Below are 21,012 nucleotides of genomic sequence, written 5' to 3'. Positions count from 1 at the left end.
GTAAAAAAGAAAAAACAACAATGAAACAAGCAGGTGTCCCAATACTTTGGTCCATATGGCATGTCTTTTCCTGATGCAACCATGGATCCACTAAAAGTGCAAAGTGCATTTACAGTCATGGCAAGAAAGTTGCTTTAACAGAATTTCAGGATCGTACTACTGAGGGCTCGCTCTTGATCCACTTAAGTGTCGGCTACTACAACCAGCAATTCAACCCCTGCTAAATTATTCAGCTGGCAACAGCGCATGGCGCAATGCTCCTTGTCCATCTCCAACCATTAGTTTGAAAAATTGTTCCTTCACAGTGAACTGCAATGTCTGTACTGATCTGCTTTCATCGTTCTAAAGCATCTCCCTCATTTGTATCTGCCAACAGACAACCTCGCTCATTACGTCCACAGCGTCTTGCTCTTCCTTTCAGCTATTTCTTCTAGAGGTGGAACAAAATACAAAAAAATACCACGGTTCATTGAAAATGTTCCACATGTTGAAACCTTCCACACGTGGCATTCTCTGATCAAACACACAGGGAAAGGTATTGGCAGGCAACAGCGAGTGTGTGGCATTTGCTAGTGGCATTTGCTAGTTACCTCTTTCAGAGAAACTAGCCACACGAAGGAGCCTATCTGAAGCTTTTGAAGTGGAAATGATTCATCTCACAAGGACGAGGCGAGCCGAGGGAGCTGAAGATCACACAACCAGGGTCTAATTGGACTCTGGTTTAACATACGTGCCTCATCCTGACGCACTTCAATCAGGGCTCAATCTTCAGGGTTGAGCTGCTGTTTTGGTTTGACTGATTTCGATTCCCCCATCTCATTCCACGCCGGTCAAGGCTGCCCGTGTGTCCCGCACCTCCACACCCTCCCCATCACATTTCTCAGTATGTGAAAAGATCCCGGTACACCCACGGCGCTGGCGCTCCAGTGACCCGTCGAGTCTTATTAGCTCTCGGTTCCTGGAGCCATTTAGGAGATGTTCAGTGTTCTCGGCTGCCCACACGCTGCACCGCCGATGTGGCGGGTTATTGAGAAAAGGGCTGACAGCAGAGGTCATGCAAGATTGAAAAGCTGGAGATGAAAAACGGTCCACGGTATATCATTCATGAGGTGTGGGTTGCGCTGTGGGGCGGATTCCTGTAAAGTGGGGCGCCTTTTCTAAAACTGCCCTTCCGGACCTTATTAAAGCCCTAATTCTTCTTCTTTTACAGGATACCGGTCTGGAAACTTGGGTGTACTGATGTATGTTTCACAGAAAATGATGTTATAGAACAAGGTGGTCAGCCATTCTGTGCGGAACAGAATGAGGGGAACCCAAGGTAGAGGATTAAAAAGATGTTCAGATCAGGTTATTTTGTCCCCCGATCTGATCCAAGTCTCTTAGCGCTGGGTATCAGCCGATAATGATCCGATCTGATCTTTGTCTGTTTAAATAATCTAGCCCCTTAGTTTAGATCAGATGAGCTGCTGATTAATCGGGTCAGTAAAACCCCTTTATATACCCCCGTAATCAGACTTTCTGGACTGATGGATTTAGTTTAGTCAAGACTTTTCTTAAAATTATGTTTTTGTCAGCCCCTCTGTATCGAGCCGTCCCTCAGAGCCGCCGCCCACAGGCTCACATAAGGACTTTGTTTGTGTTTCTGTTCTTGTTTGGATTCAGTGAATTGGTTCTTGTTTATTTACGTTTACTTGTTTGGTTCAGTTCATTTGTTTTCTCTGTTTCTAATTTGCTAAGTTCATCATGTCTTGTTTAGTTAATGTGTTTCACCTGAGACTGGGGGTACTAGGCGACCCACTTCCACGCAGCAGTTCCAGGTTGGGTCGGCCTAAACGCTCTTGCCAAGTAGCTGGTCCCCCAGTTAAACCCCCGGTCTCAGGTCTGTTTGTTTTCGCCCTCTGGCTTGCCACGTTCTAGTCTTGTTGATCACTGCTGTTCATGTCTTGCTGCTTTTTATCTCACTTTCACCCTTTATTTGTCTTGTTTTGTAAATAAAACTACTTGGATTGGATCCATCTCTGCGAATGTTCATCCCTTGGTGTCTGGCCTAACCAGTCTTGACTGTTTTATAGTGTTTAATATCTTATAATCCAGTCTGACTCTCCTCCCTGACCAGTCAGCTCTCACCTTCTTTACAACACACTTAAGTGGTACACACTCTGGACTGGTATCTGTGGTTGTTGGTCTACTGGTGTTTAATAACTGGTTTATAGTGGGTGAATGTGGTGTGTGTGTGTGTGTGTGATTTGGGTTTCTATAGCATGTGTGTTAGCATTAGCGTTAGCCTCCACTCAGTTCTGAATGGGTTCTTCAGTGCTGGTTTATAAACAGAGTAAGGCGACTGCCGGTTCTCCCGCTGGTAAAACAGAGCGTTTCAGTAAGTGTTTTATAAAGGGTCAGATATTATGGTCTGTTTTCATGATCCACTGTAAAATAGCTCAACACTGCAGAACCTCAACTCCTTTATTTACCTTCTGAGAACGTCCGCACTGCTGCTGCAGCCGGCTGGGCTATGATGTTCTTTAATGGCACCTTGAGGACACCAGATGGCGCTCTGAACACTGTGGTTAAAACAAAGCCTCGGAACTGGATAGGGATTAAAATAGCCGATACCCGATTTATTCAAATATGCCTGGATCGACCCCGATCCCAATCCACTGGACTGAATCATAATATCTCTAAAACGATGGTACATTTCTTTAAAGCCAGACTAATGTTTTTTTTTTCATCTTTTGCAGTTTTAAGGTAAAGAAAAAGAAAAAAGAGCAAAAGTTTAGGCACCCTACATATTCAATACTTAGTCACACCCCCTTTGGGGAGCATCACAGCTCTTTCTGTGGCAGCGAAGAGTTTTTCAGTTCTTAACTGGAGAATTTTTGACCATTCTTCCATTGCTTAGTGCTTCTAGTTCTGTGGGATTTTTGGGTCGTCTCCCTGCACAGCTCTTTTTGGTTCCATCCACAGATTTGTGATGGCAAAAATTCCAGCTTGTGCCTCTTGAGGTAGTCCCCAGTAGATTTTGAGGATCCTGGAATTAAACTGAATCTGTTTTTCACTCTACCACTCTAATGTTCCTCATGCCACTGGCTGCAACACAACACCAGCATGATTCATCCAACCCTGTGTTTAACAGTTGGAGAGGTGTTCTTTTCATATATATTTTCTACATTTTATTTAGATGCTCGCTCGAAAACTTTAGATGCTGAATGACCTCAACCACTTCTGGTGACCCCATTGAGTTTACCAGCATGTTGGTGTATATATAAAAATGAAGGTCACCAATATTTTAGCCAGTCACACTATTTAATTCAATCATTAGTTCTCTGTCTGAGGCAGGGCTCGAGTCTGTGAGTAGCAGCACTACCTATTATGTTGGGAAAAGGTGCCGCACATGTAATGACCAACGCTTCAATAGAGGCACCTCCATACACACAGAGAGGACTGCGACCGGTGAAGACGTGCTAGTCCAGGCTAATACATCTTTTTTCCCGAAGACTAAATCATCCAGCCAGAAAGTCCCAAAGTCCCCACGCAGAACAAATTCTGAGCTTGTTTGAGGGAGGGGCTCGTTATCACTGGTTTGCTTTCACACATTCTATACAACTGGATTATACAATTTTGAACGTCCCTTTTCTATGGCATTTTTGCAAAATGGTAGGAACTAGATTCATACGTTTAATCCTTTTTTTCCCCCAAGGATAAAACCCTTAAGCAAAGAAGAACCTCACCAGAGTGACTAAAAAATGCTCTAGAGTGAAAACGTCCTAGGAGGAATTCGTTATCACCCTTGGTGTGATTCGTTTGAGCAGGTGTGAACAAAGTGTTGCGACACTTGGTGCGCTTGGATTTTTCCTCATATCCAGGTTTACAAACGTAACTGAACGTTAACTGATTCAGACCAAAGCCAACGAACTTAAGGTGTGAAAAAAATTTCCTTGGTCTAAATGGACTTCGTTGCAAAGCTGCCTTCCTGGCTGGGGAGCAGGGAGGGCGAAGGGCCTTGCTCAAGGGCCCAACAGTGGCAGCTTACCGAGCCCAGTTATCGAACCTACAACCCTGTCCTCAATATCCCGGTGCTCTTGCTGAGCCACCACTGCCCCCTTAAAAACGGTCAGCATTAAAATAAAATTTAAAAAAAGTTAACCGCTGCTTCCCCTCTACTGAAACTGCAGCCTGTCAGCTTCTAGGCCATTACCGTAACCTGTAAATGAGTATCGACATTGCATTAACCACATTCTCTTCAAGCTGCTTGGAAATGATAAGTGGGCCAAGCCGTCTAATCGTCAAACGAGCTTTGTGACAAAACTTTTCCTGGAAGCTGCTGTGGAGCTTAATTGGTTTCCTGATTGCGACGCAGGAGTGAGCGGCCATTCCGTTGCCATCACCCCACCTGCATGTAATCAGACGGCACGGTGTCTCTGAAGCATATTGATTCAAGAGCTCCACGTCTTGACAGCTTCAGGCCTGTTATTCAGCCCGACCTGAATAATGGCAGGAATTCAAGCTTTCTGTCTCTTTAAATATGTAAAATAAGAAGCTGCTCATAGCTTCTTATTTTAGTCCTTCTCTAGACCCCCCCCCCCCCCCCGACCCCTTCAGGTCTATCTCTCTCCCCCTCTCGCTCTCTCCCTCTCTCTCTCTCTCTCTCCCAGTCTCCTTCGTACGGAGAGTACCATTTTAGATCTGCACATTACAAAAGGTACAAGTGTAATCAAGTTCTATTTAAATAACCTGCGTATAATCAGCCTTGAAGTATAAAGGGTTCTTCACCACAATGACTCACAACCACCTTAAAGGCTCTGAACAGATTCAGTCCCCTGCTTATAAGTTCTTATAAAAAAGGACATATAGTATATCGCCTATCGTCGTTTTCTCAGGCTTCGCTAAAATATCACTGATTACGAACTAATACTTTTACTTAATACTTTTCCACCAGGTTTCGAACATCAGTGACCAGTAGGGTTGGGCGATATCAGAGACGTTATAAGTAAAGAGACCAGCCACTGGTTAAAATAACACTCGATATTGTTTATGCTTTATGGATACAGTCCCGCCTTCCAAGAAAATGAACCAATCAGCTTGCTGGTTCATAGAGATAGAAGCCTTGTAATGTATGACTGGAAATAACTGCCTGGCGGCCTTGCAAAGATGGCCACGGAGTAAACAGACTTGCCTATAAAAGATATTCACGCGTATGTGACATTCGCTCAATGCTGCATAACCATGAGTCATACTTGTGTAAAATCCTGTAATGACTACATGCTTCTTCACCTCTCATCAACAAAAGCACGTAAAAAGTGAACAATGTCTCCCCAACTGTAGAGGGAGCCCATGAGCAAAAAATGTATTTTTTTCCGTATTAAAACGCTGCTGTAAAAAGTAAAGCTACAGTATTTTCTAACATTATTTACTGTAAAATATACAGGAGGCTACCCTTATTGTTGGATGCACTTGTCCAGAGTGCGAGCAGTTCTGATTAGTAAACCCATATCATTTTGTTTAAACAGAGTAAGGACAAAGCGTGAGTGGCGTTTACTAATTAGTAATAATTAATAATAATAAGTAATAAACGACAATAAATAAGGCAACAGCGTTATTCATGGAGAAGTGTAGATACAACAGCTGAAAGTGATAGAAGTATACATCAATTAACTAATAATTAACTAAAATGACTCATATAAAACTGATACACCAGCCAGCCATAACATTAGTACCACTGACAGCTAAAGTAAAAGACACGGATTATCTTTACTGAACATCTACAGTGGATGTATTAGACAGTGTGCCCGGTCCAGTGAACAGTCAATTCTTAAGGGTGATGTTGCTGTTAAAAGCAGGAGAAATGGGCAAGCATAAGAATCTGAGCCACTTGTTCTAGACAACTTGGTCAGAACATCTCCAAAACGTCAGACAGGTCTTGTTGGGTGTTCCCAGTATAAAGTGGTCAGTACCTAAATCAAAAGTGCTTCATGAAAGAACAACCGGTGAACCTGTGACAGGGTCTTGGGCACCTATGGGTCATTAATGCAATTCTATTGAGGCCTCACCTCACAACTTACAGCACCTAAAGGTTCTGCTGCTAACCTCTTGGCATCAGATACCACAGGACACCTTTGGACTACCAGTCTTGTGGAGTCCACAATGGCTTGAATGGTCGGATCTGTTGTAGCGGCACAAGGGGGACCTACACAGCATTTGGAACGTGGTGCTAAATGTTATGGCTGATCGGTGTATGGTTAAATATATAAATGTATTAAAAAATTCTGCCTTTTTTTCTGAAATTATCACCTTAAAATTAGTACTGCCAAAAATGAATTAAATAAATAAATATATAAATTATTCCCTTAGCCAGGCCCCATCATAAAATAGCATCCAAAAACCATCTGTTCTGGTTCCATCTGAGGGAAAATGATCCTGGACAAAAGCAGCTCAACTTGAATATTATTCCTTTTGCTTTCCATGGGTTATTCCCATCTGCCGAGTGGCATTTCTGCTTCATGCGATATTAAACTGATGAAAGGCAGATCAAAATTACATAAAACATTGAAACCTACAACAGGGGAGGCTGAAAAAGGCTGACTCAAGTAAGCAGCAGCGAGTTTCTCTCAGCGAAGGTGATGCTCTCAGCATTTCAGCTCAGACAGCTCCAGTCAAAGTTCCCTTACAAACACAGCAATTACGGGAACGCTGCAGCGCGCACGATTCGCAGCAAGGACGGAAGGAATAGAAAAAAAAACAGGGGTAAAAGTGTTATCTGGTGAGAAATCTGATGAGAAAGAGAAGGGTATAGATTTGCAGAGCAAGGAGAAAGCCAAGTTAAGCCTTTCATTTGACTGGAAGAGTGACTGATCAGGCTTAATGGGAGAAAAACAGGAGCATCCATTCATGGTGCTTTGCAAATAAAAGCTTTACAAGCAGTGATGGGCCTTGAGAAATATACGACGAGCATACAAATCAAGCTGAGGAACATGAATCATTGCAGTCCCATTGTCTGAAAGCATGAAATCAGCCTACCATCTTGCAGCGGTAAACAAGCAGCGGCGAGCCTTACCTTCGAGACGCCCTCTTTCACATCTTCGCTTGCAGCGATGAAGGGCACTGGGGGGGTGAGAGAGAAAGGGAGAAAGTAAGAGAGAGAGAAAACAAGGCCAGTTCCTTTAATACAGCCCAACAATGAGCTCTCTGTCATCAAGCCATTTAGAATGCTGATGGAAGTGTGAGCCAAAAATATCCCCCTGGCTCCTGGGCCTCTTTACATCTCGCTTTAAATAAAAATGCAGTATAGATCTCAGCCCAGAAAACGAAATTATCACTGGAATTTAAGAGTTAGTCACTTCTTTAGTTAGCAAGTGCGAGTGCCCACTCTCCTTCAGTCTACGCCTGCCTTTTGGGACTTGGCATCCCAACGCTCACTGCGAGTTTATAATTAGAGTCAGGAGAGCCCCCTTCCAATTATGTTGCCATTGATCCACGGCAGACAGCCTTTACCAGAGGCCACCCAATCGATATGCAGCATCAAAACAGCGGCTCCAGAACCCGAAATGTCTTTGGCAAGTGGAAAGCCCATCCTCTAGAGAAGCCCAGCCATTGGTGTGGACTTTATTCATTCTCTAATTGCCCATTTTATCTGCTTTTCAGATATCATCATCAGGCCAGGGTGCAAAGTGTTGTTTAAATCCCCCGATTTAAGCAAGTGTCCACGTTTTTACAGGCCACCTGGATCTCCACCGTCCAGGACGTTGCTCAGAAAAGGTGCTTTTTTAATGTGTCAGTTTCTTCATCTGAGAGGTTCTACTGCTGTGGGACCAAACACTGTCTGAAAGTGACTTGGCTTCGTTAATGATGGCAGTGAATTATTAATGCGGTCCAACTCTCTGTGGATCCCCACTAAAATATATTAGGATTATAAAGCTTGGATAGACTTATGAAGTCTCTGTAAAAAGTGATTTGACTTAACAGCTGTTCAGAGCAGTGAGATCTAATCACTTGAGGTGGCTCAGCAGAATAAAGTAAATGCATCATACAGTGACAACGATTCACCTCGATTCACCAAGTTCAGTACTCGATTTCAGAGAACACAGTGATGTTCAATTCAACACATTTCAATAGAACAAAAATACAGAAGACTTTATAAATATTGTAATACTCATAAAATGTAATGAACTTATACTGTAATACTGTAGTAACACTGAATTCCAGTGTTTCAGGATGCTCCCATGTCTGTGTTACCTTCTGGCTCCGTCCTTTTAATTAGGCTGTTACAGTCAGATCTATAACAGTGTCATGAGTCACACTTTGATAATGTTCACATCCTCTGTAATCTGTAAATCTAATTCTTTGCCTCGTAATGAATTAATGACTGTCCACCTAACACTGAAGATTATCGGGCTGTCCTGCTACTCATGTCAGACTAGCTGCCCACCCTCCGGCTACTGCTATCTGCCTCAGACTAGTTGCCCACCCTCCATTACAGACCATGTTAAACTTTATATGGACCAACTACTTGGTACAATTATTATTATTATTATTATTATTCAATTTTAATTACATTTTTATTTATCTAGCTTTTTACAACAACTGTCACAAAGCAGCTTTACAGAAATCCGGGTCCGAGCCTTTTTTGAGCAAGCAAGTGCCAACAGTGGCAAAGAAGGACTCCCTCGGGTCAAGAGGAAGAAACCTTGAGGGGAACCCATCCTCTTCAGGTCGACACCGGATAATAATAATAATAAAAATCAAAACAATATTTTTTTTATTATGACTTTTAGCACCATTAACCATCATCATTGCTTTTATTATTCTTACCATCACTACTATGATTATATTAATTATATTATGATTATATTAATTAGATTATGATTATATTAGCACACCTGAGCAGAAGAGTCTTATGTGGTGGTATTTTTTTACTTGCCACTGTGACCTTTGGCTTGCTCACCATGAGTTTTTATGTTTTGTTGATTTTATTTATTTCATATTACTGAATTTTTGTAAAGATACGTTGTAACGTCACTTTAAATAAATTTAATTTGATTTGTAAGACAACTTCTAATACTAACAGAACACTGGTCCATGTTATTCTCTGGTGTACGTGGATCTTACTTGTGTAGTTGTCGTGTAATTTACTATAGAAAATGTCAGAATTTACTGTGTAATTGCTGTTGAACAGATCTTCATACGGTTATGTTAGTATGATCTTGGCTGATTTTTCCATTTGCACTCTCCTAGAGCACTGAACACCATACAAGTACACTGCAGACTTTAACACAGCACAGAGGAGTTCAGCCCAATCCACTCAGACTGGTTTCTAAGCAGCACCGAAACATAAACCTAGGTGGCTTATGTAAGAAATAATAAAAAAAGAAATCAAATGTGCCGTCTTTTTTCTCTCAGGCCACAAGAATCATATTTTCCATCTTATACCAACCACAGCATGAAGAGCTGTCCTCACAGAGTTACACTGAATGAAAGAGAAGCAGATCAGAGGCTAAAACGCTAACCTCAAATCTGCACAAACTAACGCAGAAAATGAGAGCTAGCATGCTAACCAAGAACTAATCCAGCTAATAAGACGAACATGCTAACCACAAACTAACGTAAGAAACAAAAACACAATGACTAGGAACAGGCTAAAAAAAAATAGGAACAAGCTAACCAGAAGCTAATTAAATTAGCATGCTAACCAAGAACATGCTAACCACAAACCAACCTAAGAAACAAAAATACAGCTATGAACAAGCTCAGTAAATAGAAACAAGCTAACCAGGCGCTAACACGCTAACCGCAAATCAGCACACAAACCAACCCAGAAAAGATGAACTAGCATGCTAACCATAAACTAATTCAGCTAAGACGGCAAACATGCTAACCACAAACTAACGTAAGAAATGAAAACACAACAACTAGGAACAAGCTCAGTAAATAGAAACAAGCTAACCAGAAGCTAACACGCTAACCTTGAATCAGCAAACAAACTAACCCAGAAAAGGAGAACTAGCATGCTAACCAAGAACTAATCCAGCAAATAAGACAAACATGCTAACCATAAACTGACCTAAGAAACAAAAATACAGCGATAAACAAGCTCAGTAAATAGAAACAAGCTAAGCTGAAGCCATAAACTAAAGCTGTACACAAGAACTAAAGCGCTAGCAAAGAACCAACGCAGTAAATAACTACAAACATGCTAACCACAAACTCGTTCAGTAAACAAGAACGAAACTTACGCACTAACTAATGAAGCAACATGATCAATAAATTCGCACCATAAACACAAATCAATGAGCTAAATCAGAACCAACATGCTAACTAAGAAATGCAAAGTAAATAAAAACAAAACAAACCACAAGCTAACTGCAGAAAAAGATTACAATAAGCTAAATCGTCGCAAACGTTCACTGTGAACCGATCGGAACCAAATCCGAACCACCTGAGCAGTGAAGACCACCATAAAAACCAATGAATTAAGCCTATCTGGGAAACGGAACTCTGGCACTGTGCAAACTCAACTCCAGCAGGACTAGTGGTTGGTGTGGGGCAACAGATAACACCACTACCTGCCAGTAAGCTACCACACCACATGGGAGACTGGGGTTCAATTCCCGGTCTGGGTGACCGTATGCTGCACTACACCAATAAGAGTCCTTGGGCAAGACTCCTAACACTACATTGGCCCTCCTCTGTAATACGAGTAACCTTGTAAGTTGCTCTGGAGAAGAGCTGCTGTACATCCTGGAAACTGCTGGACTTCACAATGATCTTGCCGTCTCCTTTGAGAACTCACTGGTCACTCCTTCTACAGAAGCTCGAAGCCTTGGTGTAGTCACGGATGATCAGTTATTCTCAAGTCATGTTGCAGTTCTGCAGTTCGGCCATGCAGATTTCTCCTGTACAACATCCGGAGAATTCGACCCCTTCCTCTCGCCCAGGTGCTCGTTCAGTCTCGGTCACTTCAAGACTTGACTACTGCAGCTCTCTTCTGGCTGGCCTCCTTCTGCGCACCATCAGGCCCCTGCAACTGATCCAGAATGCAGCGGCACGGGTCGTCTTCAATGTCCCTAAATTCAGCCATGTCTCTCCACTGCTGTGTTCTCTCTTCACTGTAGCTTTCTGTAGCTGCTGCCCTCATCAGATTCAGACCCCTGATGCTGGTCTACAAAGCAAAGACTGGACCAGCCAGCCCCTCCGTACTTGATGGCAATGGTCAAAAGCCTGATCTGCACCAAGAGCCCTTCCAGCTTCAAGTACGGCTCGGCTCGACCCGCCATCCTTTAAGATCCACGGAAGACGAGCGTCCAGACTTTTTACTGTCCTGCACCGAAGTGGTGGAACGAGCTTCCTCTGGGTGTCCAACGCTCGCTGTCCTCAAACCCAGACTGAAGACCCTCCTCTTCTGAGAGGACTTGGGCGAAGAGTAGAGTATTATGGTCCCTATATTGACTTGTGTTTAGTAGTCTGAGATTAGAGGATCTTTGAATTTTAGTCTATTCAAACGAGCTGAGGTTCTTCTTGAGGAAACAGTGAAGCACTTCTGTAAGTCGCTCTGCTAAATGCCGTAAAAGTAAATGCATGAATGAAGGCTCATAAAACATCGATCTGCACTAAACATGGTCTCACCCCGTGTAGAAAACTCCACAGGTTCTACGTGACCAAGGTTAGACTTTCATATTTTGGTAAGAACTTTGATGCTATGTGTGATTGATGTCAGCAGGCTTTAGCAAACCATGTCCACACCTTTTGGTCTTGCCCTACTTTGGGCTCATATTGGACTAAAATATTCAAGTCTCTAACTGACATTACAGGCAGATTCACTGAACCTAATGCTTTTATTGCATTGTTTGGTGCGATTCCTTAATCGGTTTCCTTTTCAACGGTGGAAGGAGTCTTTGTGTCCTTTGCCACTTGGAGCCACTTCTTGCTAGAAGATTAATAGTAATTAATACTACTGAAATTGAAATCTCCTATTAACTCATTCCTGATTCCACGTGGATCCAAGAAATGCATTTATTAGAGGTGGCTCTATACGCAAATTCCATAAGGATGTGTAACTTCACAGACGCTTACATTACATACTGTAATACTAATCTGACTAGGTTACTTTTATCAAAGTGTATGTATTTGTACTAGCGTCAGTAGAAACAGCTATGCATATGAAAAACATTGGAAATTGGCCCACAGTTCCCATATCAGTGCATAATTTAAAAGAAGGCACATTTCTTTATTTTCTGGTCTGGAAAATGACCAATTGGATATTTAAAAACCCTACCGGAAAACCCAGCATAGATAGCAAACCGGTCACCAAAATACACCATATGGACAAAAGTATTGAGACACCTGCTCATTCATCAATTATGTAGAACACGTATCCCCCCTTGAACTCCCTTAATGACTGTAAAGTTACCTATATTCTACTTACCTTTTAACTGACTATACACATAATTAAGGTCAAGTTTCTTATATAAAAGTCATACACTGCAAATGAAAAATTGGAAAAAGTTAGCTGATTAATTGTGTGTGATGCATTAACGTTGACGTATATAAATAAATAGATAAATAAATAGATAAATAAATAGATAAATAAATAAGTAAAGCACACACATATCATATACAAAAGTAATTAAAACCACCACTAATTGCGAGCATCTCCGAAACAGCACCTTAAAAGAAACGTGATAGAGAAAAATGTCAAAATTATAAAGAGCGTGACCTTAAAACAAGTGGAAAGAAGTCTGTAATTGCAAAGAGTCGTTAAAATTTGCGGGCTTTATTAGAAATGAAGACACGGAGAACCAGCACAAATTAGATGCCCCCGAAAGGTCATGTGTAAATGTAACATGATTATGGGAGCTCATTAAATCTTAACAGTGTGACTCAGAATGAAGCTCTAATTAGTCAGACGGGTAATAAAATAAAACTACCCACAAAGAGCACCACTCCAAAGACCTGGGATTTTTTCACCACAATAAAAGTGATGGATCTGGATTTGTCGTCTGGTAAACGAGCAGCGGAAGTGTTTACAGAAGCCTTGTTCTTCTTCAGCGACTGCGGCCTCTTAGCGGGGGAGCTCGGCGCCACAGTCTGAACAGTGGGATATTTAAAGCAGTCTATGACACAAGCTTAACCTCTTATTTAACAGCGACTCAGGACAGGCTTAACCGCGCCGAAGATCAAATTTCCCATCAAGATCCCATCAGGTTTGATTATCTCTCAGTATGCTATTAATAGCCTTGGAATGGATTGCTGTTGACAGCTTTTTCAGACGTTCCAGGAGAGGTGTTATTTTCCTCTCAGGTAAAAGCTCCGAGGCGTCCTTGTCACGTGAGCGGCTCATGCTGTGGACTGAGGGAACAGTTGTTGTGCACCGCAACGTGACGTGGAGTGGAGTGGCGTGGCGTTACACATACGAAGCCAGCAGGTAGTCTTCCACATGGCCGCACTTGTACTGTACACTTACAGTGTACAGTAGTGTGCAGAAGTCTGGCCACCCTGTTCAAATGATGACTGACTTTCTAATCCTCTACAGGAAACAACCTGAACATTTTCCTTTAGATCGTTATATCTTTTTATATCTTTAGATCTTTAGATTTTTATAAAACAGATCACCAAAAAATCCAGCAAAACCAGTAACTTTACTGAAGAATGAAAAAAATCACCTTAATTTTCAATGAAAGTAAAAGTCATTTTGGAGCATTCCTATTGGTCCATTCATCAAGAAACGTTGATACAATGTAAGGAACAACTGCCAGAGTCACATTCTGTCAAAACGTGAAAAAAGAGGTAATCTAGGGCTGGGCGATATGGTAAAATAATAAGATATTTAAAGACATTTTTCACGATACACAATATTTATCATATTTATAATATTTATCATCACAGATAAATACATCAGTAGCGACAGATTCTTAAACACTACTATTCAGATCCTCTCACATACTGAATACAGTAATTTATATTCAACATCTGCTGCTCTTAATCTAATTAATCCAGTCTAATTACACTGTTAGTAATGAAACCTGCAGCTGATCAGTTTTTATTAAGCACTAACAGTCTCCTTGATGCGCTTATATATGCATATTGTAATCACAATAACAAAATCTATTACGATACGATAAAATATCGTCATACTACCCAGCCCCAAGGTAATTTGACACTGACAATATGAAATGATATAACATAATATGGAAAATAAGACGTAACATTTTTCCACGCCATGTTTTATGTTTAATTTCCCAGCCTACATGTTAAATAATGGCAAATAAACAGTTTTTGTGCTTCAAAATATGTGTTCTCTGTACACGAAAAGGGTTCTACACAATACTGAAAAACAGATCTATTGCAACAGTAGAACCTTGTTGGTGCGATACAGTGTATTCAAATGATTGAGTTGTTTTTTCTATTTAAAGCCACTGAATTTACTAAAAATATATCAAATATATATAAATAAAAATTATATATATATATATATATATATATATATATATATATATATATATATATATATGGAAACATTGAAAACATTGTGTTCTTTTGCACCAGATTCTTTAAGTCCTGCAAGTTTGTGAGGTGGGGCTTCCATGGATGTCATCAACAACCTTTTTACGGTTCACAGGTTGTACTTTCTTGGAGCACTTTTGGTAGGTACTGACAACTGCATACCAGAAACAAAAAGCCCACAAGACCAGCCTGATGTTCTGGAGATAATCCGACTCATCTGTCTAGGAATCATAGTTTGATTCTTGTCAAAGTGGCTCAGATTCTTACACTTGCCCCTTTTTCCAGCTTTACCTTCAAGAACTGCCTTGCTGCCTAATATAACCACCCCTTGGCAGATGAAGCCACTACAGGTGAACATAATTACCTGGTACTAATGTTATGGCTGATTGGTATAAAACTTGTAGAACAATACACCAACACCACATGCTGGTATGCAGCCATCTCCACTATTCCTACTCTTAAAGATAAAGGTGCCAAATAAGATTCTCTGGAGCAAGGCCATAGAAGATCCCTGAGAAACCGTAAAATCAATGGTTTCTTAGAGAACTACTGAGAAAATGAGATGTGTATAATGTAAAGGTTAACAGGAGTTGAAGAGTATATGGCCTTTACATTATGTGAAGATTCTTCAATGTGTACAAGCTTATTCATACTCATTCGCTCATCTCTTTTTCAAACATGATTCTTCTATGGCAGGCCGGGGCGCCATTACCATCGAGGCGTGGTTCTGGGGCCTGTTGGGACGATTCTAAGGGCTTGTGACTGATAGGGGCCCTGAGAATGTATAAGAACATTTTATTTCCTATTATTTCTTTATTAAATGATTAAACCTATCAACCTAACATCCCGAGCCTCTGCATTGCCAGATTTGTCGCCCCCCTTCTATTTACATATGAAGTGAATGTTAGTTTTAATATCTTCACAAAAAGATGGTGTTTTCTTTAACTGGTCTTGTAGCTGACATTTAATCAGTGCAGGCAGAGTTTTTAGCAGCTATTCATACTGAAGGAGGCTCAGCAGTCCTGCCTTCCCATCCCCATATCACAGCCAGACTCCCAACTGAAGAAAGAGGTGAACAGCACGGTATTGAACGACCCGTCAGAAGGCCCATCACAATACACCATTTTTTTTTTTTTAGGATAAATTGTACAAGAAATAATTGTGATTACTAACATTATTGTCCATTTAAGACCGTTTTATGCCACTAATATTCATATACTGGCAATATATAGCCTACAAATTCAACTGTACTCTTCTTAACAGCAATACATTTTTCATTATTAAGAATATATTCAGACACTCGGCCCTGGATGGTCCAGTGGACAAAGGCCCAGTCACTGTGATCAGAGGATCACTGGTTCGCATCCCGATCATGCTACTAGCAATGAGAGCCGAGAGAGAGCGCAATTGGCCTTGCTCTCTCTAGGGTGGGTAGATGGCACTATTCCCCCACATCACTCTGCGGTGCGGCGCTGGCCGCCACCGGCGTTTGCTTGCCGGTGCCCTCCAGGCACGTTGGTTGCCTGGTGACATTGCATCGGTGGCAGTTCGAAAAAGAGGTGTGGCTTGCTGTGCACTGGTCTGAGGGGTTGGTGTGTGTTGGTCTCGCCCTCACTAGTGTCGGGGGTGTTGCATGTGATGGGGGGATGGGTTATTACGTACAGGTTGGGTAACTGGCGATTTTAATTGGGGATAAAACAGAAAAAAAAACATTCACAAATAAATTGATTTAAAAAATAATAAGAAGAATATTCAGACACTGCAGCTGAAGTATAAAAGTGTTTAAATATTATAACTTAATGAAATAAAAGTTTTTTAACAAAGTCGACATACTGGCCACATCCACTTATGCTGGCCTCTCCTTACTTATTCGGCTCAAAGCCAGTCTAAAGCTGTGGAATTTGGCCTCTGAAACAAAGTCCTTTTGGATTTACTCTCCGACTTTTTGGCTGGAATTCTTCAGTCTCTGGGGTTAAACAGCTACTAGCTTTGAGTAGCAGGTCTTCCCCTGTCCATAGGGGTGTACCGGATCACAGGACACGCCACTGAACTAACCTAGAACTCTCTCTGTTTTTACCTTCTCTGAGTAAATGGTCACTCAGCCCGACCTGCTGGAAGATTGCCCGCTGAGGTCCCCTCTACCTGCGTCAGACCAGCTGCCACCTACCAGTCCGACTATTAGGCCCCCCACCCACCACCACCCATACCAGACCAGCGACATACCCTCCTACCACTGCTACCTGTTTAATGACCATGTTCAAACCTAAATGGACTCTTAACTATCTGCTACAGTTAATATCACCACTATTACCCATCATTACTCTGACCATCACTGCCATGACTACATTAAGTTCTACTACACCATGATTATTATATTATGATTATGATCAGAGCAGTTCACAGTTTAGATGGTTTGGTAACTTTTATCAATCATTTATAAATAGTTCTGATCAGAGGAGGACGGGTCGGGTCCCCCTTGTGAGTCTTGGTTCCTCCCAAGGTTTCTTCCTCCAGCTCTGAGGGAGTTTGTCCTTGCCACTCTCGCCGTTGGGGTCTGCTCACTGGGGGTCTTTGATCCTTCATGTCTTCTTACGTTATTTCTTTTTTTGTCTTTTACTAATTACTAATTATGTAAAGCTGCTTTGTGACGATAACAGTTGTAAAAAGCTATACAGATAAATGTGACTTGACTTGACACTAAAACACCAGAGTGACGTCCCTGCAGATGTGTGACCACTCTCTGTGTATAACTACGGTCATATGAAGACAGTCCATTCCTCTTTCTGTGCTGTTAGTGGTGGTGTTCTGATACTCACTATACTGTGTGATGTGTATCCGGTTGTTGGTGCTAGCTCTTACTCTGCTTTCCCAAGAGGCTCGTTAGTTTTACACGTTGTCACTTTTTAACTTTCTCACCATCGTAACGCGGCCGCTGTTGGGCGCGGCGATTGCAGTCCGCTCCGTGTGTACAGAGACGCTTTACTGATGTATTGGTCGCTGTGTACATTGCACTCTTTTCCTACACGTTACATAGGCCCAGGCTCGTCCTCGCCTCCGTCAGCAAGCAGACGAGAGAATACAACAGTGGGCATGGCTATATTCAACTTCTAGGCTAAAATATGTGCAAGTAAACACAATGGCCAATATCAGGGTCAGCAAAAATGATCAAGGTCACGTCCATATATATTACACGGTACGCTGATAACGTGAATATCATGACCGGCCTACTTGTCAGTTGACATAACTGCATTGTACAGCTTTCGGTATCTAAACATCAGGAGATTAGCATGCTAATGGCACATTTTCAGGGCTGGCATGGCCTGGGGTGGTGGTGCCCAGTGTAGTATCTTTTCATGGGGCCCAAAATCCCAGGCAGCGCCCCTGCTGGTACGGCTGGTTGATCCTGGCAACCTGGAGAGACCCTGATTTCTGATACCAGAATAGAATACTGGAAGAGAAGGAGCTGGAGGAGACTGGCCTAATAATTAACGGTGCAGTCACACCTGGCTTCACCAGTCTTACGCTTTGCTCCCCCAACACCATGAAAAAAAAACAAAAAACAAATAAATAAATAAATAATAAAAAGCCTGTACTCTTTACTTGTGTACACTGGGAACTTCACACACATACAGTAGCTTGTTTTCGTGCAGCAGACCGTGTTCAACAGGTGCTGAACAGGAAAATTAGAAGACCTCATATTAATCAGGTACAGCAGTCTGTTTCAGTAAGTGCGTGAAAGGTTTCTCTTCGAGAGGCTGAACGGATGAAGCTGCTTTGAAGTCGAGTCAGAGCTTCAAACAGAGCCACCCGTGGGAAGACCTACGCACACCAAGAATCGCCTGTGCAGCAGCTGGAAGCTTTCTGATGATCAGACCAAAAGAGTACAGGAACCAGTAAAAAGTAAAGGAAGCTGAAAGCTGTTTTGGAGTTAGACTTATTGAGGGAAATCAGCAAGACTACAAACATCTCAGCAGAGCAGACTATCCACTAATCCAACCACAGCTCTTAACACTTGGTAACAAACACATTCTCAATGCAGTTTCTTACATCGCTCACCTGAGGCGGTTTGAAACAGGCCGTTGTTTCAAAGACCTGAAACTGTTTAGTCTGATGTCTGAGCTGCGGGCCTGGGGAAGTCTTAAAATCTACACAATCACACAGATGGCTTTTAAGTCCTATGGCCCACCAGGGGCCGAAAGTCTAGCTGTAGAAGTCCCAGTAGTTACTGAATAATTCGCCTTAGTGTGTAATAAGTAGGGATGCACCGATACCACTTCTTCCTTTCCGATACCAATACCAGATTTTCAAGAATCTGACGAGTACTGATACTGATACCAGCTCTGACGTAAATTCTGGACAGATGGCTATAAATCCTGATATTTAGAGTGTTCCACTTTTTATATCTTCTCCCAAATAAGATTTAATCAGCTTGAAAGAACAGCGTTTACTGGTTGAGAAACTGCTTATTTAAAAAGTTTCAGAGATGCAAGTAGGGAAGCATAATCTTGCTAATCTTGAAGAAGCACATTTCAGAGCAGTGAAAAAACACCAGTGCTTCTGCAGCAATTTCACAATCAGGTTAATGTCTCTGTGGAAAACACTGCTAAACTTTAGTGTGTGTTGATCTTTAATCAAGCTGCTGAAACTCAATTTCTAATTAAAAAAAAAAATAAAATACTACATGAAAACAAAAAGTGCTAAAAGTGGCATTAAAAGTCTGTATGGTAATAACTATTATATTTTGGGCTATTATTGGTTTTGAAATGGTTGGTTTCATAATAAAATATGCAAAAAAATAATAATAAAAATCTAGGCCGTCAGTAAGCTTCATGGTATCAGCGCTCTCTATAGTGGATTCCAATACTGAGCGTAAGTGCCAGTATCTGCGATTATACCGATACACTATTGGTTAAACACTAGTAATAAGCCTTTATGCATTGAGGGGTTAATACGGACTAGTGGTGGACAACATGGCGATATTTCATGGATATCATCAGTGCTTGAAGAACACTGACCAGCTGCACATTTCATTATAGAGAGTGCTGCTTAATTAGTGCTATTTAATTAGATGAAGTGCAGCAGATTTTGAATCTGACACTACTGGTGCAGTGTGTTCACATGTCAAAATACTGCAATAAATGTTGTGTATGGAGAAATTGTCTTTAAATATTATGATATAATATTTTCACGATTGTCCAACCCTTAATACGGGCATGACGTTACAAATACAAGCCTAAAAACAGCTGAAACTGTCGATTCATCCAACATCCAGAGCGACTTACTCTCAGGTTACTGGTATTACAGAGGTGGGCCAGTGTAGTGTCAGGGGTCTCACCCAAGGACTCTTAATGGTGTAGCGCAGCATAGTCACCCAGACTGGGAATCGAACCACGTTCTCCCACATGGTGTGGTAGCTCACTGGCAGATAGTGGTGTTATCCATTGTACCACACCAACCCCCACTTTTACGGTCAATGGGAGTTGTTGCAATGCTAGCTTGAATTATGTATCATTTTTACCTTAAAACAGCAGCTTCAATAATAATTCTGCTATATTAATGCTCCACTGACCTGTGTTAAGAGGAATAACGCCTGGGTCGTTGATACTTTAGGTTTGGCACTCTGCCAACTGCACTATGTAACTCGGGTGAAGCCAGTAGGGCAACACTCACCAGGACTATGTAACACTTAGAAACCCGGGTCATGTAAAATTACTCTACCACCTCGGCCCACAAGCTTCCTTCACTTTCAGTGATCGGTCTGGATCTCAGCTTGTCCAGAAAAGCATGTCCTTTAGTAGTGGTTTAAAGAGTTAAAAAAAAAAAACATAAGCAAGGAGAGCCCATGAGCAAGAAATACCAATTATCACATAATGCTGCTTTAACAGTTACGAAGCACAGGCCATTAATCTTATTCATACATTTTGATACTCACTGGAGTGTTTAGCAATGCTGGCCAAAACATTGTTTATACAATAATGGGCCTGATAGGCCTGTATTAATGTGACATTAATATTTGTGCTCAGTTTTAGTTGAATTGATTAGGAATGTCTCTTGGGTATAAATAATCCAGCCCCACAGTTTAGATCAGATGAGCTGCTGAATAATCTGATCAGTAAAACCCCTTTATTTTCAGTATCAGTTTCTATAATCAGACTTTCTGGACTCATTGATTTAGTTTAGTCAAGACTTTTCTTAAAATTATGTTTTATAGTGTTTAATATCTTATAATCCAGTCTGACTCTCCTCCCTGATCAATCACTTCCTGTGTGTGTGTGTGTGTGTGTGTGTGTGTGTGTGTGTGTAGTACAGTGGTACACACTCTGGACTGGTATCTGTGGTTGTTGGTCTACTGGTGTGTAATAAGTGGTTAATAGTGGGTGAATGTGTTGTATGTGATTTGGGTTTCTATAGCGTGTGTGTGTGTGTGTGTGTGTGTGTTAGCATTAGCGTTAACCTCCACTCGATTCTGAATGGGTTCTTCAGTGCTTAGAAAGGCGACTGCCGGTTCTCCCGCTGGCA

The 21,012-nt window shown here is 41.6% G+C and overlaps 1 protein-coding gene across 1 annotated transcript in view; it reads right to left on the bottom strand.

Annotated features, from left to right (window-relative positions):
- b3glcta (beta 3-glucosyltransferase a) overlaps positions 1–21,012 on the bottom strand; it is a 193,249-nt gene that overhangs the window by 148,083 nt on the left and 24,154 nt on the right. Inside the window, exon 2 of the mRNA XM_072690983.1 lies at positions 7,052–7,098. Within this exon, the coding sequence (XP_072547084.1) occupies positions 7,052–7,098 (47 nt within the window). The remainder of the gene's footprint in view (positions 1–7,051; positions 7,099–21,012) is intronic.

Source organism: Salminus brasiliensis, chromosome 11 (assembly GCF_030463535.1).
Source record: "Salminus brasiliensis chromosome 11, fSalBra1.hap2, whole genome shotgun sequence".
NCBI classification, from domain to species: Eukaryota; Metazoa; Chordata; class Actinopteri; order Characiformes; family Bryconidae; genus Salminus; species Salminus brasiliensis.
The sequence above is the reverse complement of the archived record's forward strand: the minus strand, read 5'-3'. Positions and strand labels throughout refer to the sequence as shown.